At 61.6% G+C, this 24,177-nt stretch overlaps 1 protein-coding gene and 1 long non-coding RNA gene across 3 annotated transcripts; one reads left to right on the top strand and one right to left on the bottom strand.

Annotated features, from left to right (window-relative positions):
* The first annotated feature begins 489 nt into the window (after positions 1 to 489).
* MMS19 (MMS19 cytosolic iron-sulfur assembly component) lies at positions 490 to 23,477 on the top strand. Of its 2 annotated transcripts, XM_077823355.1 has the most exons (31): positions 490 to 652; positions 5,608 to 5,656; positions 6,480 to 6,580; positions 8,332 to 8,417; positions 9,053 to 9,127; positions 9,726 to 9,795; positions 9,952 to 10,080; positions 10,291 to 10,352; positions 11,502 to 11,588; positions 12,396 to 12,470; positions 12,651 to 12,728; positions 12,985 to 13,123; positions 13,415 to 13,569; positions 13,678 to 13,756; positions 14,108 to 14,233; positions 14,528 to 14,609; positions 15,604 to 15,701; positions 17,615 to 17,755; positions 18,632 to 18,787; positions 19,220 to 19,319; positions 20,350 to 20,452; positions 20,539 to 20,613; positions 20,769 to 20,895; positions 21,007 to 21,107; positions 21,215 to 21,271; positions 21,410 to 21,596; positions 22,270 to 22,352; positions 22,426 to 22,590; positions 22,665 to 22,724; positions 23,132 to 23,232; positions 23,314 to 23,477. In XM_077823355.1, the coding sequence occupies exons 1-31, from the start codon at positions 496 to 498 to the stop codon at positions 23,339 to 23,341; spliced, it is 3,132 nt and encodes a 1,043-aa protein (XP_077679481.1). In that variant the 5' UTR covers positions 490 to 495; the 3' UTR covers positions 23,342 to 23,477. The 2 variants fall into 2 exon arrangements, with proteins under 2 accessions (XP_077679481.1, XP_077679482.1); XM_077823356.1 differs by lacking the exons at positions 490 to 652; positions 5,608 to 5,656 and adding an exon at positions 6,188 to 6,355.
* Positions 1,450 to 6,137, bottom strand: LOC144268443 (uncharacterized). Its single transcript, XR_013346747.1, has 3 exons — positions 5,914 to 6,137; positions 2,633 to 2,701; positions 1,450 to 1,769 (listed from the first exon to the last, which is right to left on the bottom strand). It is a non-coding gene; the product is annotated as an uncharacterized LOC144268443 (long non-coding RNA).
* Positions 23,478 to 24,177: the final 700 nt, after the last annotated feature.

Genomic DNA, 24,177 nt, shown 5'->3' with positions numbered 1-24,177 from the left:
CCGCCCCCAGGCCCGGCCGGGCCAATGGGAGTGTGTGTGTGGGAGGGGCAGAGTGTGACCCCGCCCCCGGGCACGGCCGGGCCAATGGGAGTGTGTGTCTGGGAGGGGCAGAGTGTGACCCCGCCCCCAGGCCCGGCCGGGCCAATGGGAGTGTGTGTGGGGGGAGGGGCAGAGTGTGACCCCGCCCCCGAGCCGCCGGGCCAATGGGAGTGTGGGGGGAGGGGCAGAGTGTGTCCCCGCCCACCAGGGAACTGCTGCGGGCTTGGCACGGGCACGGGCACAGCCTCGGCGGCGGGGGCTGACCTCATTTACCCCGGGCCCCATCCTGTGGGAGTCACAGGCCCCGCCCTTCATCCGCCCCCCCGGCACTGAGCCCGCCCCTTCGCGCACGCGCACTGGCATTTCCCTAGGCCCGTCCGGCCCCGTTTGTCACGTGACAGATTTTGTCCCGCCTGTCCACCGTGACGGGAGGGGGGGTGTCGCTCCCTGGCGCGCATGCGCCGGTGTATGGCGGCCCCCCCACCCCCCCAGCCCAATCCACTGCGCATCATGGCGGCGGCCGGTGCTGGGGGGCCGGGCGGCGCCCTGCGGGGCTGGGTGCGGGACTTCGTGGCCGGGCAGCAGGACGGGCGGGCGGCCGAGGTGGCGGCAGGTACCGGCCGGGCCGGGGCTGGAGGGATGTAGGGGTTCGGGTGGGATGTGGGCTGGGGCTGGGCTGGGGGCTGGGTGGATTGGGGGTCGGGGGGGATGTGGGGTGGGTCTGGGTGGCTGTAGGGGGTGGGGCTGGGCTGGGTGGATTGGGGGTCGGGGGGGATGTGGGGTGGGGCTGGGTGGCTGTAGGGGGTGGGGCTGGGCTGGGTGGATTGGGGGTCGGGTGGGATGTGGGGTGGGGCTGGGGCTGGGTGGCTGTAGGGGGTGGGGCTGGGCTGGGTGGATTGGGGGTCGGGGGGGATGTGGGGTGGGGCTGGGTGGCTGTAGGGGGTGGGGCTGGGCTGGGTGGATTGGGGGTCGGGGGGGATGTGGGGTGGGGCTGGGTGGCTGTAGGGGGTGGGGCTGGGCTGGGTGGATTGGGGGTCGGGCGGGATGTGGGGTGGGGCTGGGTGGCTGTAGGGGGTGGGGCTGGGCTGGGTGGATTGGGGGTTAGGGGGGATGTGGGGTGGGGCTGGGTGGCTGTAGGGGGTGGGGCTGGGCTGGGTGGATTGGGGGTTGGGGGGCATGTGGGGCGGGGCTGGGTGGATGTAGGGGGTGGGGCGGGTCTGGGGGGATTGGGTGGATGTAGGGGGTGGGGTGGGGCTGGGGGTCGGGTGGGATGTGGGGTGGGGATGGGCAGGGTGGATTGGGGACTGGGGGAATGTGGGGTGGGGCTGGGCTGGGGGCTGGGTGGGATGTAGGGGGTGGGGCTGTGGGCAGGGGGGATGTGGGGCAGATGGGATAGTGGGTATGCTGGGACTCTGGGTTAGGATGGTCATGGGCACTTGCCTGGGGGAGGGTGGGCAAGGTTGGATACAGGAGAACAGTGCTCCAGGAGGCTTGGGTGATCTCCGCACCTTCTGGGGTTTGATGGGGCCCAGTCACTGGCTGCCTTCCCTGTGTGTCGGTTCCCAGCCTTCCCTGGCACCTCTCGTGGCGGGATACCTCTCTCCTGTGCGGTCTGTTGGGGTGGGAGGTAACTGTCCCCACTGTACCGTGCACTGGCGAGGCCTCCCCTGCACTGCTGGGTCGAAGCGTGGGCACCGCGGTTTAGGAAAGATGGGGATGAGCCAGAGAGCCTAGAGGACACCAGCAGCAATGATAAAAGGTTTAGAAAACCTGACCTGTGAAGGCTGGTTAATAAAAGGCATGTTTACTTGAGAAAAGACTGAGGGGAAAATCTGATAATAGTCTGTAAGTGTGTTGAGGGCTGTTTTAGAGGACGGCGATCAGTTGTTCTCCATGTTTCAGAGTAACAGCCGTGTTAGTCTGTATTCGCAAAAAGAAAAGGAGTACTCCATGTGCATCAAGGATAGGACAAGAAGTACTGGGCTTCATCTAAAAGGATCATTACGCTCTGGACTAGGCGTCCAAGGCTGGTTGTGGAATCCCCATCACTGGAGGTTTCTAACAACAAGTTGGACAAACACCTGTCAGGGGTGGTCTAGGTTTACTCAGTCCTGCCTCAGCGCAGGGGGCTGGACTAAAGGACTTCTTGAGGTCCCTTCCAGTCCCACATTTCTAAGATTCTTTTGACAAGGTTTGTGCTGTTTGGTTTCCCAGAGAACTTGCCGTTCTGTTTGTACCAGTAATTCAGTGACTGTTACATTAAGGGATTCTGCCGCATCTGGAATTTCGCTTTTAAGGCTACAAGGGTGTGTGGCTGCGTCTTGGCAATGGTTTGGAAAGGAGCTAAGAGAGCCGTAGGCATACATGGTCTGTTTGATCTCATGGAAGCTTAGTGGGGGATTGGGGGTCTGTACAGGGACTGTTGGTTTGTAACATGTTTACCAGTGAGTTGAGGAAAGGGGTGAGCTGGCGAAACTAGCAGATAATGCAGAATGTCATTGGCTAACATGATGGCAAGTGAAATTCACGGTGATGTTTGTTGGAAGGATCAATTTGAACTACCCCCGCGCTATGAAATCCATCACGTGCTCACCTTGTGTACTGTGCTCATTCCTGGCCACCATGTTTGAAAGGGGATAGAAGAAATGAAAGGATGCAGCAACTATTAGAAGTATGGAAAGAGAGAATAAAAGGTTGGAACTGTTTAGTCTAGAGTGGAGACAAATCAGCGGAACGTGATGTACACAAACTAATGAATGGTACAGTGAAGGTAAATCACATACTTCTGTTCCCCACAGACCTCGCGAGAACAACAACGTGGAAAGGCAGCACAAACTGATACATGGAAATACTGTTTTACACAATGGATAATTAACCTTTGGCTCTCACTGCCATACCCCCATACGTTGGTGATGCTGAAAGTTTCACAAGTTTACCATAGTTTCTGAAACCGTGCTGAGCACAACTGGACCTTGCCTGTGTTTATGGCTGTACCCCGTTCAACCCTATAGCAGAATCCACTGTTGGCACAGTCAACAAAAGGTGTCTTTCATAGGCTAATGCGGTCACTAGGTGAAAATACTCAAGCCTCTGGTCACCCGAGAATTGAGCAAATCTCAAGCCTCAGAACATAGCAGGATGAGCGGGTAGCTTAACCTCATGAAGCGTTAGTAACTTGTCATTTAAGTCACACTACCTGAGCCTTTTCCTGTTTATGAGGAAACACTCCTCTCTGTAGGTATTATTTTAAATCTTGCCTTTTCAAGTGCAGAAATTCATTGCTCAGGGTTAGAGTCCTTGGAGGTTCCTGGCCTTTTAGGAGACAGTTTAAGGAAGGAGAATTGACAGTTGAGCCCCTACATGTTTCCTCCTTGGAGCTTCCGATGCAGCTTCACTGCATCCTAACCCACCCCTGTGCTATTCCATTTCCGCTTGCCCACATGCAGGTCTGGCAGTGCCCTTCAGTGATTGATGACCTGTGGCAGCCCCTGCTATTCTAGTTCTGGGCTCTTCCAGTGCCTATCAGTTCTGGCCTGCACCCCCCTACTATGCCAGTCCTCCCCGCATAGCTCTGCTGATGCTCCTCAATTACAGACTGTCTTGAGCCGGTTAAGGGCTGGGTGCTCTCCAGCAGCAGGCTGCAGCACAATAGGGGTGCCTACCTCAGTTTCCCCTTTTTTCCACCCATGAAGGGAACATAGTTTCGCACTGTCTGATACAAAACGTGCTTCTGGGCATAATTTGTTCACGTACATCAGTGTAGTAATCCCCAGAAGCCTGGTAGTAAAAACCAGTCTCCAGTTCCCACAATAACCATAGAAAGGTTCAGCAGATTTTCCATTCCCCTCTTCAGGCCTCACCATCAGGTCATGAACTCGACAGTCAGTAGCAGCCTTTTGTTCCCAGGTCCTTGTGCTGCTGATCCAGGGCCCCACTCTCCGGGTCTCCCTGCCTGAGAGGAACCAGTCTTTCTGCAGCCCTCCCTTGGTCTTCATGCTGAAGGCCCCTTGTCCTGTAGTGTCCCCCCTCCTCCTATGCCTGCTCAGGTAGCTCCACCTCCCCACCACAAACCTCTTGACCCTCTTGCTTCTGGGCTCGGCTTCTCTTGACCAAGCTGGTTGTTCCCCGTTTCCTAGGGGCCAAGCCCCAGGCTCCCACCATCAGAGGTCCCCAGCTTTGGTCAGTTCCTCACTGGCAGCCCCCAGGTAGTTGCTCTCCTTCAGCTCTTTCCCTGGGGCAGCTCTCACCTGCCCCTCCTGACTCAGGCAGGCTCCTTCTCTTTTGGGCCCAGGTGCCCCCAGTGTTCAGTTGACCAAGCACAGGTGGCCCCCTCCCTCTTAAAGGCGCATTGCGCCAAGGGGATTCTGGCCTCCGTTCTAGCCTCTCCCTTTCACTGTTGTTGTGCTGACCAGCATTTGAAGCCATGTCTCAGCGTTAACAAGCTGCCTGGTGTGTGAACCTTACAGGTTCCTTCCTCCTCAATGGGCCCCCAGTACCGGGGAGACAGACTGAGTCACTTAACAGTGATGTTAAATGGGCTAGCAGGAGCCTAAGGAGTATTTGCAGGAGGGTGAGAGACACATGAGCTGAGGACTGAAAGCCTGGGAGAGGGACAGAATTGCAACCCAGAGCATGATCAGTGGGCGGCTGCCCTGCCAATCACGTGGGGACAGAGTGTTGATTGTTATGCCCCTCCGCTGTGCTGACAGGGATTCTGCTTTCCCCCTGCCCTGCTTTGTGGGGAGAATGTGGCCCTGGAGTGGGGGGGGGGGTGAAGGGCTGTGGCCAGCTAGGAACACCAGATGAGTGTGTGTCAGGTAACCCCCTCCTGCGCCAGTAATTGACAGCACATGCCGAACGCTGTCCAGGACAGCAAATCACATCAGCGGATGACGACAGTAGTGCAATATTAGCTCTTCTCTGGTGCTGTCGCTCCAATGTTCTCAGAGTGTGTTACGGACATTTAAAGAGGCCTCAGGAGTCCCCTGCTGGTGACTGTTACCCCTGCTTTACTGGTAGGGAAACTGAGGCACAGATAGGTGAAGTGACCTAGCCAAAACTAGGAATAGAACCTGGGAGTCCTGATGCTGTCTCACTCGGGCCATCCTCTAAGCAAAGATGGCACCAAAACACTCTGGATCCCACGGTGGGACTTTTCTGCTGGTGGCAGCCAGCCCTTGGCTCCCATGGCTGGGGACAGGGACTGAAAGGTATTCCACCCCCTTGCCCAGTGAGGCTGCAGAGGGAGCCGGGGGGGGGGGGGCTTCTCGCATGGGACTGGAACTCAGACCTTCGTGTGGCATCGAGTTATGCTGCAGCAGGCGATGCAGAGACTTGGGCCCCAGCCCATTGTCTCCTCGGGAGCTGGCGTGTGTACACCAGCCCCTGCCAAGCACCACAATTCCCCGTAATTCCCCCAGTACTTAATGGGGTGCTAGGGAAACACACGGCACCTGTGCTATCAGCTAGGCCTGCCTCTCCTTCCACAGAGGGGAAGAGCAGCCTGGCCCTGTCTGTCTGAGGGACGCATTGGGCCCTCCCTGGCTCATCATTTGTCTCATTTTCTAGGGGTGAAAGCGGGAAGCTGGACCATCTTGGAGATCGTGGAAGCCCTGGGGTGAGAGGAACCCCATACACCTTCTCCCTCTTCCTCCTCCGGCTCAGGAAAGTCAGGGGCTCAGAGTGGAGCTCCCCTCAGGAGCGAGAGTGTTAGAGGCAGAGGGGGCTTTGTGTCGCTCCCCTGGCCTGGAGCTGAGACCCCCCCCCCTCCCCGGTGCTCTCTGGCCGTATCGGTACCATGCAGCGCCCCTTCTGGGGATGAGCATTCATGGAGTTTGGGCTGAGTGCCGCCTCCCTTGCCCAGCCCATGCGTACCGGATTGCTTCAGGAGAATGAATTCTGGGACCCAAACCAAGCAGGAGTCGCCACCAAGTCTTTGCCTGCCAGGATCCAGAGTAACTGCCCCATGCCCCCATCTCCCACGGGAGTTCACTGCTAGCGTGGGCTGCTGGATGGGTGTTCTCAAGGAAGGGTCCTTGTCCCAGTGCTGCTCCTCCCCCTCAGTCCCTGTGGCCAGTCGGAACCAAGAGCCATTTCTTTGCCTGGCTCCTGGCTGCGTTTGATAACGGAGAACTGGGGTTTCTCTGTTGTGGATGTATTGGGGGTGGGGGAGGGGCCTCTGGTGTCAACTCCATAGCCCCGGACAGATGACTGAGCGAAGTCCCCCCAGTCCTCCTCCCTCGAGGGCTGGTGGGGGGCGGTATTGCTGAGAGGGGAAGTGACTTTGCCAAGGCCACGCAGCCAGTGTCAGAACTGGGTACAGAGCACAGTAGTCTTTGCAGCCGGCTCCTGCACTGACTGCTGCTCTCCCCCTCGCTTGTGCGCACTGAATGGGGCTCTGCTCACCGCAGCCCTCTCGTCTTTCTCCACCCCACCTTTAGGTCCTGCCTTGAGAACACAGAACCTCGCATGCGTGGGCGAGGCCTCCAGCTGCTCTCCCAGGTGCTGCTCCACTGTCACTCCTTGCTCCAAGAGGAAGAAGGTAGGGGATGTGCCAGCCCCCTTCTCCCTGTGTAACTTCAGCCCTGGACACTGGCGTGGGCATTGGTCTAGTAGCTGGGTGACTTACTATGCACATGATGTGCCGGAGCGCAGGGGTGCTCAAACTGGGGGTCATGACGCCTCAGGGGGTCGCAAGGTTATTTCGTGGGTGTCGCGAGCTGTCAGCTTCCACCCCAAACCCCGCTGGTCTCCAGCATTTATAATAGCGTTAAATATAAAAACGTGTTTTTAATTGAAAGGGGGGGGTCGCACTCCGATCCGTGCTGTGTGAAAGGGGTCCCTGTTTGTGCCAGGGCTTGGAGTGTTCCCCTGCAGCAGCAGAGGGCACAGGGGTGGTGTGAGCTGGCACTTTGGGTCTGCTTCCTGCCGCAGTGGCCCCAGGGTGCTCTGGGCTGTGATTCAGGGCAAAGGAACACGATCTGGAACGGGGTGGGGAATCCCAGGCTGCTGCTGTGGCCCTGCTCCCGTCCTGTGATGTCTCACTGCTTGGCTGAGCTGACTTGTCGGCTCCTGGCCTGGTGTTTGCACACGCACTTACGCCCAGGCCCTTATCTGCTTTCACCCAGATGTGGGCAGAGCTGCTGGTGCAGGCCCCACCTCGTTAGTGCTCAGACATGGGGTGCAGAAGGGGCTGTTCTTGGGGTAGAGAAGTGGGGGGGTCGATCCGGGGGAGTGGATGGTGCTGCTGATGGCAGAAAGTCTGCAGCTGCTCTAGAGCCAGGCGTTCACCAGGAAGTGAACTGGGAGGAGAGGTAGATACGCTGGAGGGCAGGGATAGGATACAGAGGGACCTAGACAAATTGGAGGATTGGGCCAAAAGAAATCTGATGAGGTTCAGCAAGGACAAGTGCAGAGTCCTGCACTTAGGACGGAAGAATCCCATGTACCGCTACAGTCTAGGGACCGAATGGCTAAGCAGCAGTTCTGCAGAAAAGGACCTAGGGGTTACAGTGGACGAGAAGCTGGATATGAGTCATCAGTGTGCCCTTGTTGCCAAGAAGGCCAATGGCATTTTGGGATGTGTAAGTAGGGGCATTGCCAGCAGATCGAGGGACGTGATCATTCCCGTCTATTCGACATTGGTGAGGCCTCATCTGGAGTACTGTGTCCAGTTTTGGGCCCCACACTACAGGAAGGATGTGGAGAAATTGGAGGGAGTCCAGTGGAGGGCAACAAAAATGATTAGGGGACTGGAACACATGACTTATGAAGAGAGGCTGAGAGAACTGGGATTGTTTAGTCTGTGGAAGAGAAGAATGAGGGGGGATTTGATAGCTGCTTTCAACTACCTGAAAGGGAGCTCCAAAGAGGATGGCTCTAGACTGTTCTCAGTGGCAGCAGATGACAGAACGAGGAGTAATGGTCTCAAGTTGCAGTGGGTGAGGTTTAGGTTGGATATTAGGAAAAACTTTTTGACTAGGAGGGTGGTGAAACACTGGAATGCGTTACCTAGGGAGGTGGTGGAATCTCCTTCCTTAGAGGTTTTTAAGGCCCAGCTTGATAAAGCCCTGGCTGGGATGATTTAGTCGGGGATTGGTCCTGCTTTGAGCAGGGGGTTGGACTAGATGACCTCCAGAGGTCCCTTCCAACCCTGATATTCTATGATTTTAAATGGCCTGGCAGCTGGCTCTGCTGCCCAGTCCCAGGTGCCATGGCTCTCCACGAGGTGTGGGCTCAGCCCGCAGAGCTGGGGTTGGGGGTCTAATATGTCGGGCGTTTGTTTCCGTGCAGTGACGCACCTGGTCCTGTTCTGTGAGAACCGGCTGAAGGATCATCACCTTGTGATCCCTGCTGTGCTGCAGGGACTCCACGCACTGGTGAGCTCCCTTCTCCTGCTGCTGCACCCCCTCTCCGCCCGACCGGGAGAAGGATTCCAGGGCAGAGCTGGGAACCAGCAACATCTGTCCGTCTGGGGGGACACGGGAGTCTGCTAGTCTGTTGGCGCCTGCTGTGGCCTGTCGGATACTTCCGAAGAAGCTGAAGCCACCTCTAATGCATGTGAACGATGCTCGGGAGGGGGACGGGGGACGACACAGATGCTTTCCTGACCCTGTGGGGGGGCAGGGACAGCTTAGACCCTGAAGCATGAGGTTGGGGGATGACACAGATGCCTTCCTGACCCTGTGGGGGGGCAGGGACAGCTTAGAACCTGAAGCATGAGGTTGGATCACCCTTATTACGTGTTAATGGCCATGGACTAGCTCCTCCCCAGGAGCGGGTGGGTCCCTCTGGCGCAGGATTTGGCTGGGCAGAGGTGATTGAATCGTTAGTGTGATTAGCCTATGGGCTGCCTGACATTAGGCTGTGCAGAGTGTGAGGGTACAGCTGGTAAATCCTGTCCTGTGTGTTGGTGGGGGATAGCATGGGGCCATCCCACTCTGCTGCAGATCACCTTCCGGTGGTGGTTGGCAGCTCTGCGCTGTACCTTACTTTTCTCTCCCTGTGTCCCCAGAGCATGTGCGAGGTGCTGGCCCCAGGCCTGGCTGTGTCCGTGCTCAAAGCCATATTCCAGGAGGTGCATGTTCAGGTGAGCGGCCAGAGCCCGTCTGTCACACCCCTTCGCGGGCCCTTCCCAGCTGCTGTCCGCGCCCCCATGGGCCAGGGTAATGTGTCGCGTGCATGGTCTGGTGAGTCAGGCTGCGCAAGTGCCTCTCGGCTACATCTCCTGCTCCTGCGTCCCTCCTGCATGGCGGTGTGGATCGAGCCATGCCCGGAGGAGGGCAGCGCTGGTCCCTGGGGACTCCCTGCCGGCTGGCTGCTCTGGAGCCGGCTGGCTGCTCTGGAGCCAGCTGCCTCCTGGGGAGTAATTGGAAAAGTCTCAGCGAGCAGAGCCTTGGGTCCCATCTGTCCAGGGCGGGATTGCGCCCTTCAGGCTGTTCTGCAGGCCAGGGTTAGACCTCCAAGCAACAGGTATTCCACCTGTTCTTGGAGGAGATCGACCAGCCTAACCTCCTTGTTTAATGCCCTCGCACTCCTGCTCGCACCCCTGTGTGCCACACTAACTTCCCTCCCCCGGGGGCGCACGTCCCTTCACCCAGCAGCACCGTGTGTCATAGTCCCTCCAGCCCCAAGTCAGCTCTGGATCACACGTGTGTTCTCCTAACTCCTCCACTCTTTCCCTTCAGTCCCTGCCACAGCTGGATCGCCACACGGTCTACAGCATCATCACCAACTTCATGCGCACCAGAGAGGAAGGTAAGGCAGGGAAACAACCCACTGGAAGTGGGGAGGATGGGTGCTGTGGCCTGGCTGAGGGCGTGGGGGACTCGCTGGCAGTGCCCTGTGGCTTGGCCCAGTGGCTGGGCTGTGGGGACCCTGGGCCATTGTTGTGCATTCTCCTTCCCTCTGCAGAGCTGAAGGGCCTGGGCGCCGACTTCACTTTCGGCTTCATCCAGGTGATGGACGGGGAGAAGGACCCTCGCAATCTGCTGGTTGCCTTCCAGATCGTCCGCGACCTCATCCTCAAGGACTATGTGCTGGGTAAGCGCCTGGCAGCCCTGCCGCCCTCTGCTCTGCAGGCGGCTTGGGGGGTCCCTGCTGTTGGAGGGGCCTGCCTCCTGGGCAGCCACCACCCTCGGAAGCCCCTGTGATCCTGAGCTGCCTTGGGCTGGCTCCAGAGCTACTGGATCCTGGCCTGGTCTCCTGTGGGGCTGGCCCTGGGGCTGAGCCATCTCTGCTCTCTCCCCGCAGGTCCCTTCGTGGAGGAACTCTTTGAAGTGACGTCCTGCTACTTCCCCATTGATTTTACTCCTGTGAGTGAGTCTCTCCTCCCCATATCTTCTGCATTGCCTGTCAGCACGCTCCCATGGGGCCAGGGCTGGGGGTAAGCGGGGCAAGGTGAGAACCGAGGCTCGTGAGTGTCCCATTGTGGGTCTCGGTGTCCTAGGCAGTGTGCGTGAGGCCAGGTTCGTTTGACTGGTATTGCTGGTCTCTGGTCCCTTTGCTTCCTATCTTTTAAACAGTTACCAACCCATGAGAGGATCATGGATTTTATCCCATGACAGGTTTCAGAGTAGCAGCCGTGTTAGTCTGTATCCGTAAAAAGAAAAGGAGGACTTGTGGCACCTTAGTCTCTAAGGTGCCACAAGTCCTCCGTTTCTTTTTATCCCATGACAGTTTACTTTACTTAAGAGCCTTTGGTGAGGGTCCTTGTCAAAGACTTTCTGAAAGTCCAGATACACTATATCCACTGGATCCCCCTTGTCCACATGCTTGTTGACATTCTCAGAAAATTCTAGTAGATTGGTGAGGCATTTTCCCTTTGCAAAAACCATGTTGACGCTTCCCCCAACAAATCATGTTCATCTCTGTCTGGTAACTCTGTTCTTGACTCTACTTTCAGCCAGTTTCCCTGGTACTGAAGTCAGCCTCACTGGCCTGTCATTGCCAGGGTCGGCTCTGGAGCCTTTCTAAAAAAATGAGTGTCCCATTAACTCTCCGCCAGTCACCTGGTCCAGAGGCTGATTGAAGCAATCGCTTTGGTTACACACAATTAATAATTATGCAATTTCACATCTGAGTTCCTTCAGAACCCTTGGGTGAATCCCATCTGGTCCTGGGGACGTATTGCTGTGTATCAGTTTGTTCCAAACCCTCCTCTAGTGACCCCTCAGCCTGGGACAGTTCCTCAGATTGTCATCTAAAAAGAATGGCTCAGGCGTGGGAATATCCCTCGCACCCTCAGCCGTGAAGACCAAAGCAAAGAAACTCGTCAGAGTCTATGCTCCTTTCTGTTTTCCTCAGTAGGGTTTGATTTGCAGGGTTTAAAAGATGCCTTTTTTTCTCTAATGGCCTCTCTTACTCTGTGGTTCAGCCCTGGTGGCATGTTTTGCTGCTCGTTCTGTTCTGTTCTTTGGGGAATTTGTCTGACGGGCTTCCTGCTCTTTGTGCTTCTGTTCCAGCCCCCCAATGACCCTCATTGCATTCAGAGAGAGGATCTGATTGTGAGCCTCCGGGCTGTGCTGGCCTCCACACCCCAGTTTGCCGAGGTACGATGCCCCTGGGGTGGGGAGCAACAGCTACACAAAGGAGCATCGCCCTTCTGAGGTGGAGGGAGGGTGGGCTGGTGTTTCTGTGCCCTGGGCTCTGGGTTGTAGTGCGGGAGAGGACCAGATGTGCTGGTCTGGGCACTGGCCCCTCTCCAGAGCAGCGGGCAGCACCTCTGAGGAGAGCCGGCTCCCTGCATGGTGCACTGTGGTGGGAGGAGGGAATTCACAGATCCCAGGGCCATTGTGATAGTCTGGTCTGACCCCCTGTTTGCCAGGCTGGAGATCTGCCCTGAAATAATCCCTAGGGCTGGTTCCTTAGACAAACATCCCAGCTTGATTTAAAGTTGGCACGTGCCAGAGAATCCATCTGCCCCTGAGGGCATGGTCCCCTTGGTTGGTGACCCTCCTTGTCACAAATGTATGCCACCATTTGCGTGTGGGTGGCTGGCCCCCAGAGCGAGGACCGGCCAGGCTGGCTCTGGGCTGCTGGGCACTGACGCCAAGCGCGGTGGGCAAAGACCTGCTCTGGGGAAGCAGTGCTAGGTCTCAGTGTTCTGGTGGAGGATGGCAGCTGATGGGTTGGGCCTCCCCTGGAAAGGGCTGCAAGCCCTGGCAGGTGCCCCTGTGTCCCCTGCCCTGCGAGCTCAGGATGGCTGCCGGCAGCCGTGCGTTGGGGAAGGCTCTGCACTCGCAGCCCTGCCTCCGTCTGGGGACGGGGAAGTTCCAGGTCCTAGGCGGGGAGCTGGCGGTGTGGGCGCAGCTGCTGGGCTGGGTCCAGGGAGCCTAACCACCTCTCTCTCGCCGCAGTTCCTGCTGCCGCTGCTAATCGAGAAGATGGACTCGGAGATGCAGAGCGCCAAGCTGGACTCCCTGCAGACCCTGGTACGGGGAACGGGCTGGAGCACCGGGTCTCTTCTCTTTGGCCCTAATGTGGTTGTCTCTGCTGCCCTGCCCACAGCCAGCCTGGCAGGCTGAGCCCTCTGACAGGCGGGGGATGTCCCTGCTCTCTGGCCTCCTCCCTTGCTGGCTCTTCCTAACGTCTGTCCTGGCTCCCTCCTGCAGGGCGCCTGCTGTACCATCTACGGGCAGAAGGAGCTGCAGGAATTTCTCCCCAGCCTCTGGTCATCCCTGCGCAGGGAGGTGAGTGCAGCTGGGGGCAGGAGTCTTCCGCATCCCCGCAGGAGAGCCCCGGAGCACTGCGGTCGGCCCTGGCTGAGCCCTGGCAGCCCTGCCCAGAACACGAGGGTTGGGGGGAACCAGGGCAAACCCCAGACCCCATCGGGGCTTTTGGGGAGTGCATTTGGGGCGGGGCCCTGTGCTCCGTTTCCAGAGCTAGTGGGAGTGGGGTCCGTCTCCCTCTGGCTGGCATCTGAGCACGTCTGACTTCCTCCCGCAGGTGTTCCAGACGGCCAGCGAGAAGGTCGAGGCGGAGGCTCTGGCTGCGCTGCACAGCCTGGCTGCCTGCCTGTCCCGCTGCGTGCTCAGCTCGGACGCTGAGGACCTGCTAGACTCCTTCCTGAGCGGCATCCTGCAAGGTACCTCCTGGAGGGGCCCTGCACGGCGCCCACGCCTGGCTCTGGGGCCCGCATGCACTGAGTGTCCCCTCCCGGCTCTCCCCACTGCCACTCTGAATCCTGTTCCCCCTCTGCGGGCCCCGAGCGGGACAGGCCTGGGGAATTGCCAGGGTCGCACCCTTCCCTGCAGAGGGTTGGCACGGCAGGGGCGCCCGTGGGCTCCGGGTGGAGGAGAGTCCTGCAGCTGGGTGAGCGGAGAGCAGCAGCGTGGCCTGGGGCTCCTGGGGGCGTAGCTGACGCCTGCTCTCTCAGACTGCAGACGCCATCTGTGCGAGCCTGATATGAAGCTGGTGTGGCCGAGCGCCAAGCTCCTGCAGGCAGCGGCGGGCGCCTCCTTCCGAGCCGGCCACCGGATCACCAGCAGCGTCGTGCCCCTGCTGCTGGAGCAGTACCACCAACACCCGCAGGTGAGGGGCGCCCGCCAGTCTGCACCGGGGGGCCTGGTGCCGGGACACTGCACGGGACCCAGCTCTGAGCAGGGGCCTCTTACCGGCTGTGCCTTTGCTCCCTTGTAGAACAGCCAGCGGAGGACAATCCTGGAGATGCTTCTGGGCTTCTTGGAGCTGCAGCAGAAGTGGGGGCATGAGGATGAAGGTGAGGCTGTTAACTCCCCCACCCACCCAGCATGGGGGGGCCATTACCTGCTTCCGAGGTGCCCCCAACGGTCTGGACTGGTCCTAGGTGCTGCCCATTGCCCTGAGCTCGGCAGGGATGGGCTGTTCGTGTTTTAAACTGACCTGCAGATGAACCAGCTGCTGCGTCCCACCGCAGAGGTCGCTGCACTCCTGTGGTGGGTGAGGTGTGCTGGTGTGAAATCTGCGCAGCCCTCAGGCCGGACAGTGCCTGGGCCGGAGGCTATGTCCCCACCACTCCCCTGATTCCTGCGGGGTGGCCGTGCTGGGATTTGTGCCCACAGGGCCCTGATGCTGTCCCTCTGTCCCCTAGAGGAGAGCGCCCTGCTGTGTTCCCGAGCCCCGCTCTGCTCCGTGCTGTTCTCAGCGCTGACGGACCCCAGCGTGCAGCTGCAGTTGGTGGGGATCCAAGCCCTGACCGTCCTGGGCACGCTGCCAGGTTGGTGTCTCCACGGGGGGGAGGCGCTGGTGGTGGCAGCTCGGGTAGGGGAGGCTGTCTGGTTATGGGCTGGTGTCAGTCCCTTGCAGGGCGCTGACCATAGCGGGTGCTCCGGGGCCCTGTTCCCCTCCTGCTGGGCTGTCCCATGGCCCTGCCAGTGCTGTGCTGGGGCAGCACCTGGGGGCACTAGATGGTGCTGCAGGCCGTGGGGGTGGGTCGTAGCCTGGTGCCCGCTGGGCAGTGCCCTGGGCCTGACGTCGAGCTGTGGGAGCTCAGCCATGTCTCTCGTTTCAGGCCTCCTGGCTCCCCCCGACGTGCAGCTGGTCGTGGATCACCTGACCCGGCTCATCTTGCATGCGGACGATTCCCAGAGCTGGTGAGTGGCTGTGCGGGTCCCCGGCCTGTGGGCAGGCCTGTTGTCACAGAGTCCCCGGGCGATGCTCTGGAACTGCTCCCTACGAAGCCAGTCAGGACTCCGGTGAGGTCTCCTCTCTGGGAGCTGCCTGTCTGCAGGACACACAGCTCACACAGCTTCCACCTTCCTGGGTCTGACCTCGGAGCATTCTCTGTCCCTCCGTGCACTTCCACCAGTGAGTCCGCCCAGGCGGGGTCCTGGGGGGGCCAGAGGGTCCTGCCCCCCAACTTCACAGTCAGACGGGACTCTCAGCCAGCCAGTAAAACAGAGGCTTTAGACAACAGGAACATGGTCTAACACAGAGCTTGTAGGTGCAGAGAACAGGACCCCTCAGCCGGGTCCATTTTGGGGGGCAGTGAGCCAGACAGCCTCATCTGCACTTCACTCCTTGTCCCCAGCCAGCCCCAAACTGACTCCCCCTCCAGCCCCTCACCCTATGGGCTGTGTCCGTTTCCCCGGATTCCTTTGTTCTCCAACCCTTGGGGGAAGGGCCAGGCCATCAGTGGCCAGGAGACAGAGTGTCGGCCATTTATATACCCTGACCCTTTGCTCTGCAACAATTACAGCCCCTTATCCCACCACGTGGAGACTTAAGAAATGCCTAGGGGAAACTGAGGTACTCCTACAGTATTCAGAGAAAACATTAAGAACCGTCCCACTTTGTCACACCTGGCTAGAACAAACCCAGGTCGCCTGTGGTGGGCTGGGGCCCCACTGGGCTCTTGGGGTCCTGGGTGCCCTGCATCCCAAGAACCATACTGGGGCCTGCCGCGGGAATGGAGGAGTGACCAGGGGTTGGGGCGAAGCCACCAGCTCCCCTATTGAGGGGCTGCGAACCCAGCCTGTCTCCCCTGTGCTCCGAGCCCTTTGCCTGCTGCCTGTGGCTTGGGTGGCCATGTTGGGACCCTGCTGGCCCCACCCGGCAGCTCTCACCTCTTCTTTTCCTGCCCCGCAGCATGGCCGCAATGGAGGCCGCAGGATCTCTGGCCCCCATCTACCCAGGGGCCTTCACGGGGCGCATGGTGCAGAGGCTCGCAGAGGAGTTGCAGTCAGGTACTGGGGCCTGGCTGGTGTGGGAGGGAGGCAATTCTCCACTTGGGGGAAGGTCCCATCACCTCCACCCTGGGAGAGGCTGGGACCCCTGTTCTCTTCCTCCCCCCCCCATCACTGCAGTGCTCATGCCATGCTGTACAGAGCCTTGCCCCCCTCACTGGCACCCCGCTTCTCTCTCCCCCGTCGCTGCAGTGCCCATGCCATGCTGTACAGAGCCTTGCCCCCCTCACTGGCACCCCGCTTCTCTCTCCCCCGTCACTGCAGTGCCCATGCCATGCTGTACAGAGCCTTGCCCCCCTCACTGGCACCCCGCTTCTCTCTCCCCCGTCGCTGCAGTGCCCATGCCATGCTGTACAGAGCCTTGCCCCCCTCACTGGCACCCCGCTTCTCTCTCCCCCGTCACTGCAGTGCCCATGCCATGCTGTACGGAGCCATGCCCCCCCCACTGGGACCCCCCCCTCACTCCCCTGTTATTGCCGTGCCCGTGCTGTGCCCAGCTCCTAGATGGAGGTGCTATAAAGTGGGTGCATAATTGGCTGAAAAACCGTTCCCAGCGAGGAGGTATCAGTGGTACACAGTCAAGCTGGAAGGGCATCACGAGTGGGGTCCCGCAGGGATCGGTTCTGGGTCTGGTTCTGTTCAATATCTTCATCAACGATTTAGATAATGGCATAGAGAGTATTGAGGATGATACCAAGCTGGGAGGGACTGCAAGTGCTTCGGAGGACAGGATTAAAATTCAAAATGATCTGGATAAACTGGAGGAATGGTCTGAAGTAAACAGGATGAAATTCAATAAGGACAAATGGAAAGTACTCCACGTAGGAAGGAACAATCAGTTGCACACATACAAAATAGGAAATGACTGCCTAGGAAGGAGTACTGTGGAAAGAGATCTGGGGTCATAGTGGATCACAAGCTAAATATGAGTCAACAGTGTAACGCTGTTGCAAAAAAAAGCGAACATCACTCTGGGCTGTCTTAGCGGGAGTGTTGTAAGCAAGACACGAAAATTAATTTTTCTGCTCTACTCTGTGTTGATTAGGCCCCAGCTGGAGTCTTGTGTCCAGTTCTGGGCACCACATTTCAGGAAAGATGCAAACAAATCGGAGAGAGTCCAGAACACAACAGAACAACACAAATGATGGAAGGTCTAGAAAACATGACCTATGAGGGACGATTGAAAAAACTGGGTTTGTTTAGTCTGGAGAAGAGAAGAATGAGAGGGGACATGAGAACAGTGTCAAGTACATAAAAGGTTGTTACAAGGAGGAGGGAGAAGAACTGTTGTTCTTGACCTCTGAGAACAGGACAAGACGCAACAGGCTTAAATTGCAGCCAGGGAGGTTTAGGTTGGACCTTAGGAAAAACTTCCTGTCAGGGTGGTGACGCCCTGGGACAAATTGCCCAGGGGGTTGTGGAATCTCCATCACTGGAGATTTTGAAGAGCAGGTTAGGAAACACCTGTCAGGGATGGTCTAGATAATACTTAGTCCTGCCATGAGTGCAGGGACTGGACTAGACGACCTCTCGAGGTCCCTTCCAGTTCTTCGATTCTCTGATTCTAAGCTATACAGAGCCGTGCCCCGCTCTCGCTGTGACTCCCCTCCCTCCTGTCACTGCCGTGTTCACAGGGGCCCTTCTGCTGCGGCCTGGCCCTGGTGTTCAGTGCAGAACTGGCTCCCTGATGGCCATGCCATGGCAGCATCGCCCAGTTTGGGGAGGGCATCCCAGCTCCTAGGTCCGGGCTGGGCCCGGCTCTGGCGGTGCTCAAAGGGGCTGAGCTAAGGGTGGATCCCAGCTGGGGAGGTGAGGCTGTGCCCGGTCTCCATTCTCTCTGCTCCCCCACCACCGCCGTCATCCGGAGCCACCTGCCTGTGCCCTGGGTCTCATCCATGTGCCGCTTCTTTCAGAGCGGGAGGAGGAGGGCAGGCGATCCCCGCACTCCCTGCGGGCCCGCTGCCTGCAGGCGCTGGCAGCGGTGTCCACACACCCCAGGATAGTGCGAGAGACGGTTCCTGTCCTGCTGCAGTGTCTGCAGCAGGTGCCGAAAGGTAAAGCCATCTGGGAATCCTGCCGGAGCCTTCGCGGGTTCCCGAGGGGGCTGGCAGGGGCATCCACAGAGATCTGTGTGCGTGGGCTGGAGTCCAGGGCTGGGCTACCAGGGGGCTGCGGGTCGGGGTTGGGGGGTGTCAGCAAAGCCTCAGGGGAGGGGCGGCGCCCAGGGCTGGGCTACCAGGGGGCTGCGGGTTGGGGTTGAGGGGTGTCAGCAAAGCCTCGGGGGAGGGGAGGCTACCAGGGGGCTGCGGGCCGGGGTTGAGGGGTGTCAGCAAAGCCTCGGGGGAGGGGAGGCACCCAGGGCTGGGCTACCAGGGGGCTGCGGGCCGGGGTTGAGGGGTGTCAGCAAAGCCTTGGGGGAGGGGAGGCGCCCAGGGCTGGGCTACCAGGGGGCTGCGGGCCGGGGTTGAGGGGTGTCAGCAAAGCCTCGGGGGAGGGGAGGCGCCCAGGGCTGGGCTACCAGGGGGCTGCGGGCCGGGGTTGAGGGGTGTCAGCAAAGCCTCGGGGAAGGGGAGGCGCCCAGGGCTGGGCTACCAGGGGGCTGCGGGCCGGGGTTGAGGGGTGTCAGCAAAGCCTCGGGGGAGGGGAGGCGCCCAGGGCTGGGCTACCAGGGGGCTGCGGGCCGGGGTTGAGGGGTGTCAGCAAAGCCTCGGGGGAGGGGAGGCGCCCAGGGCTGGGCTACCAGGGGGCTGCGGGCCGGGGTTGAGGGGCATTAGCAGAGCTGGTACCTTGCCAGCGCCTCATGGGCTGGAGCTTCGAGCTGGCCCGGGGGCACTTCATAAATTGTCCGTGTGCTGCTTGGCATCTGCCAGCTCCTGAGCCCCTGCGGGGGGGTGCCGGCGGGGGGGTTCATGGGACTCTCTGCCCTGCAGGGAGCGTGCCGGTGGGGGCCTGCGACCTGGTGGCCGTGTGCCAGAGCCTGCAGCGGGTGGCCCTGCAGTGCCAGCGGGATGCCGAGAGCTGCTGGTACTGCCACCGGACTGTGGTGCCCCGCCTGCTTGCGGAGGCGGTGCAGGCCGCCATGCAAGGTGAGGCCCAGGCTCGGGCGTGGAAGGGGGCCGTCTGGGTCTCGCTGCCTCCTCGGGGTCAGACCAGGGGCTTCTGGCTGGAGAGCAGCCACAGGGCGCCCAGGAGGGACGCCGTCCCTGTGGCTGGGCAGCCAATAGGCCGGCCCGGCTGCCCTGCCAGGCGTGGCGCCCAGGGGAGGGGCTGTCACAGCCTGGAGCGCCAAAGGGAGGGTCCCCCCTCCCTGCTGGTCCCCTCGGTGGCAGGGCCCGGCCCCTGCTGGTGAGAGGACCTGCAATGGCCACGCCGGCCTTGTAGCCCTTCTCCTGACTCTGCTAGTGCCCGGGAGCACTCTGCGGGTGCCTGAGCCCATGCTGCAGGAGCAGTGGCAGGTCCCCCCACAGGTGGGCTGCAGGCAGGCTCTGACCTGACCCTTTCCTCGCTGCTGGCTGCAGAGAATGCCCATTCGCCACTGGGGAAGCTGCTGCTGGAGGAGGATGTCTTGACTGCCATGGTGCCCGTCATCAGCGCGGCCAGCGCCCACCTGTGCCCTGAGTGAGTAACACCAGCACCCCAGGGCAGGCCACTGGGGCTCTGAATGGGTCGCCCTGGGGCCACGTCATGGAGCCACAGGGGCGGTGCTATGGCCCCAGCTTGGGCGGAGCCCTTCAGTGTGCCAGACCCCCTGGATAAACCTCCCGGCTTCCCCACCTCCTTAGCCTGGACCCCAGCCCTGCAGCCCCCCTGAGCTCAGGGCAGCGGGTCCAGCTGGGAGAGCCCCCGAGGGAGGCTTGTGCATTAGCCCCTGAAGTTTGCCCCTCGGCCAGCATTTACAGCGACTTCCCCAGCGCGGTCAGACAGTCGGGTTTGTTCGGTAACTGGCCACGACCCAGGCCGGTGGTCGGGTCGCCCAGAGAACTGAAGGTTACAGCACGGCCCATTCTGGGGAGCCCAGAGCCCGGCCAGGCTGTAGGGAGCCCCTGGGTTCCAGCTGTGTCAGGCTCTGACCCCCTTGGTCCGACTCTCAGTGAGAACCCCGACTTCTTCCAGCAGCCCCCTCTGAGCCCCCCACCCCCTTCCCAGCCCTTTTGATCTCCAGCTGGGGGGCATGTCTCAGCCTCCTTGCGCAGAGGTGGGGAGATCTCTGTCCCCTGGGGTACTGGGTGTCAGTGTCCTGGGGACTGGATTTGCCATCGGCATCTCAAATCTCCACTGATCTGGGGCCAGGCCCAGACAGCCAGGCGACGCCCCACCCTTGTCTCAGCCTGTCCTGAGAGGAAAGAGTCCTATCCCACCCACGGGGGAACAGTGCAGGGGAAACTGAGGCATGTCAGACTCATAAAATATTACAAAAATTTTCCACTTTGTCCCATCACATGCCCGTCCTGCTGCTCAGCCCCCGGCTCTGTCCCTTGGGGAGGCAGGGCTGAGCGAAGAGGGGCTGTTCCCTTGCCGTGGGGGGCGCTGTGACTGGGTGGAAGTGTTGTTCTCCTGACCTGCCTGGCCACAGCTGCTCCGGGCTCTCTCCAGAGCAGCACATCCCAGCATCTCTGAGGCTCCTGCTTGTCTCCCCCTCTCCCCGCAGGCTGGCTGCCCAGAGCGTCTCGCAGGTGGTGCCCCTCTTCCTGGACGGGGAGGTCTCCTTCCTGCCTCAGGACAGCTTTCCCTGCCCCTTCCAGCCCTTCCAGGTGAGTGGGGGTGCAGGGAGGGGCTGGGGCTGCGGGGGGCTGGGGCGCGGGCAGTTGGTGACACTGGCGTTGCTCTTCCCTTGCAGGGCGGGCAGCACATGGCAGCACAGAGACGCCTCGTCGCCCTGCTCATGGCCTTCGTCTGCGCCTTGCCCAGGAACGTAAGTTGGGGGATGGGACCTCACCTGGATTCATGGGGCTGGAGGGGCCGGGGTGAACCGGGGGCAGTGTGGATGCGGCATGGGCAGCGTCCCTGGGATTGGCAGCTCTGGGGTTTGACTGCCCAGCGTCCATACTGGGTTCTGATCTCTTCCAGGTGCCGATTCCCCAGCAGGACAGGCTGCTGCAGGAGCTGCTGGCTCTGAGCTGCTCCTGCCACTGCCCCTTCACGGCCACCGCGGCTGCTAAGTGCTTCGCGGGGCTGGTGAACAAGTCCCCGGCAGGTAAGAGGGTGGGGCAGGCGCTGACCAGTCTCCACTCCGCTGGGGCAGCCTCAGGGGCACTCGGCCTGGGCGCTGCAGGACTCCATCCCTCTGTCCCCTCTGTCCCCCCAGGGCAGCAGCTGGACCAGCTCTTGGAGACAGCAGTGAACAGGATGGAGGCCGGCCTTGCCGAGGGCCCGCTCAGAACCCAGGCCCTCACCCTGCTCCTCTGGGTAAGGACAGCAGCCTGGGCTGGAGGGGCCAGCTGGCTGTGCCCGCCCAGCTGGCTGTGCCCGCCCGGCTCTCCGGGGCCAGCTGACTGTTCTCTCTGCCCCTGCAGGTGACCAAAGCCCTGGTGCTGCGCTACCATCCGCTGAGCTCCCGCCTGACAGACAAGGTGAGCGGCCAACCCCCCGTGAGACGATGCGCGGGGAGGCCCTGGGGACCCTGCACCTCTCCTGAGGCCCGGGAGAGGCCCTGCCAGCCCGGGGCACCTGCCCTCGCTCAGCCTCACGGTTCCTCTCTCCCCCTGCAGTTGCTGGGCCTCCTGGGCGACGCTGAGCTGGGCCCCGCGGTGGCCGACGGCTTCTCCCTGCTCATGGCCGACTCCCCCGACGTGCTGCACAAGGGGTGTCACGCCGACGTGCGCATCATGTTCCGGCAGCGCTTCTTCACCGACAACGTGCCCAAGCTGGTCCAGGGCTTCCATGCCGCCGGCCCCGGTGAGCCCACCGGTCCCCCCGCCCCTGGGCCGCTCCCACCCCCCGGGCTGCCCCCTGGGCCGCTCCCACCCCCCGGGCTGCCCCCTGCTGCCCCCTGGGCCGCTCCCACCCCCCGGGCTGCCCCCTGCTGCCCCCTGGGCCGCTCCCACCCCCCGGGCTGCCCCCTGCTGCCCCCTGGGTCGCTCCCACCCCCCGGGCTGCCCCCTGGGCTGCTCCCACCCCCCAGGCTGCCCCCTGCTGCCCCTGGGCCGCTCCCACCCCCCGGGCTGCCCCCTGGGCCGCTCCCACCCCCCGGGCTGCCCCCTGGGCCGCTCCCACCCCCTGGGCTGCTGCCTGCCGCTTCCGCCCCTGGGTCGCTCCCACCCCCTGGGTCCCTCCCACCCCTGGGTCGCTCCCATGCCCTGGGTCGTTCCTGCCCCCTGGGCCCCCCCCGCCCCTGGGTCGCTCCCACCCCCTGGGCTGCCGCCTGCCGCTTCCGCCCCTGGGTCCCTCCCGCCCCTGGGTCGCTCCCATGCCCTGGGTCGTTCCTGCCCCCTGGGCCCCCCCCGCCCCTGGGTCGCTCCCACCCCCTGGGCTGCCCCCTGCCACCTGCCCCCCCCGCCCCTGGGTCACTCCCACCCCCTGGTCCCTCCCAGGAACGGGGCTGTGATCTGCTTCCCTCTGCTCTCCCCAGGCGTGAAGGCGAATTACCTGAAGGGCCTGTCCCACGTGCTGAACCACCTGCCCAGGCCGGTGCTGGTGACGGAGCTGCCCACGGTGAGTGCTGGGCTGGCAGGGCAGGGCCGGGGGTGCTGAGCTGACAGATCGCTCACAGCCTGTGTCCCCCCAGCTGCTGTCTCTGCTGCTCGAGGCCTTATCCTGCCCAGACCGCGTGGTGCAGCTCTCCACCCTCAGCTGCCTGCAGCCCCTGCTGCTGGAGGCGCCGCATGTCATGAGCCTGCACGTCGACACCTTGGTCACCAAGTTCCTGGGCCTGACCTCTAGCCCCGCCATGGTGCGTGCCCCTGCCCCTCTCCCTTCCCCGCCCCGCCGCTGCCCACGCTCACCCCGGCTCGCTCTCTCTTCCAGGCCATCCGCATTGCTGCACTGCAGTGCGTCCATGCGCTCACCAGCCTGCCCATCCCCGTGGTAAGTGCCCGCTCCCAGCAGCCTGCCCACGCAGGCCTGGCCACCTTCCTTGGGAGACAGGAGCGGCTCAGCAGGCCGGACACGGTCTGGCCTCGCTGGGGTAAGGCGAGTGCCAGGGACCACTGCTAAGGGCCAGGCGGACCATGGGTGAGATAGAGCCTGGTGCCCAGGATGGGGTCCCCCGCAGCGGAAGGGGTGAACCCCAGCGGGAAGGAGGGGCTGTGGGGTCTGGAGCGGGCTGAGCACTGCTCTGTACTGCCCCCGGGGGCGTGGAGGGCGGAGAGGCTCACTAGGGCAGTTCAGACGTCCCCTGTCGGGAACCTGGGGCTGCCAGCCAAGCACAGGCTGGCCATCCCCCTGCACACCGGCCCCATGCCCCCGCTGACAGGCAGCACTCTCCCCTCCAGCTGCTCCCGTACAAGCCGCGTGTGATCCGGGCCCTGGCCAGACCCTTGGACGACCTGAAGCGGCTGGTGCGGAAGGAGGCGGTGGTGGCCCGTGGGGAATGGTGAGTGCTGGGGGTGCGGCAGGGGGCTCCCGGGACAGCCTGGAGCCCACCCCGACCATGCTGCCTGTTCTGTGTCTGCAGGTTCCTGCTGGGGAGCCCAGGCAGGTGAGGCCCTGCACGAGCTCCTGCACTGACCGACAATCGAACCAGGACCCACTCACCAGCCAAGCCCTTCAGCCGCTGCCCTGGCCCAAGCCTCCCAGGGCGGGGAGGGAAGGGCGGCCGGAGGCAGCCTGCTCCAAGCACAACGGCGGAGGTGCGGGGCGGCCCTGCTCCTGGAGGGAAAGCAGGCGCCTGGCCGCGCACGCTCACAGGCAGCGCATGGAATCCATGGGCCAGCCGAATAAACACACGTTTTGCTAATGGCCTGAGTGGGGAAGATGGCTGGGGTGAGGGGCCAGAGGCTGCTGCTGAGGAGGTGTGAGCCCACCAGGGGCCCTGGAGCTGGCCCCTGCAGGCGAGGGTTTGGCCTGGCCCGGGATTTCTCCAGGGCTTAGTCAGGTCTGAAGGTCCCAGGGACCACCTGAGCCTGCATGTCCCTCCTGCACTCCGCCAGCTGGAGGGGTTTGCTCCCTGGGGTCCTGTTAATTGCCCCACTCCCTGCCCCTTTCAGGGCTTTGCTGTGTCCTGCAGGCAGGGGCCCCACTCTAGAAGGGCCCTCCTGTTCCCAAAGCTGGTCTTCCCCACTCATGTCTATGCTGGCTCTGTCCAGCAGCAGCACCCGCTCATCCCCTGCTGGCTGGCGGGGGCAGCGCCCCCTCAGGCTGGGTGCCACACAGCCCCTGCTTTGCCCAAGGTCAGCCCAGGACTCGGGTCCCTGGGCTCTCAGCCCTGTGCCCTAACTGCTGGCCCATGCTGCTTCGGGCCCTCAGGGTGGGTTCAGTCCGTACCCTGTGTCCTCTAGTAGAGCAGCCCGACCAACCCTGCTGCCCCAGGAGCTGGCTG

The sequence above is a fragment of the Eretmochelys imbricata genome, chromosome 7, assembly GCF_965152235.1.
Source record: "Eretmochelys imbricata isolate rEreImb1 chromosome 7, rEreImb1.hap1, whole genome shotgun sequence".
Taxonomy (NCBI): domain Eukaryota; kingdom Metazoa; phylum Chordata; order Testudines; family Cheloniidae; genus Eretmochelys; species Eretmochelys imbricata.
Note: the sequence above shows the minus strand (reverse complement) of the source record. Positions and strands in the feature narration are given on the sequence as shown.

What these genes read in the sequence shown, in the direction of transcription:
- MMS19 (XM_077823355.1), top strand. Translation starts at nt 496, where the DNA reads ATGCGCCGGTGTATGGCGGCCCCCCCACCCCCCCAGCCCAATCCACTG. An exon ending in GGCGGCCGAGGTGGCGGCAG is followed by an intron (nt 653 to 5,607) that starts GTACCGGCCGGG and finishes CTCATTTTCTAG; the next exon opens with GGGTGAAAGCGGGAAGCTGG. An exon ending in GGTGAACAAGTCCCCGGCAG is followed by an intron (nt 20,896 to 21,006) that starts GTAAGAGGGTGG and finishes CTGTCCCCCCAG; the next exon opens with GGCAGCAGCTGGACCAGCTC.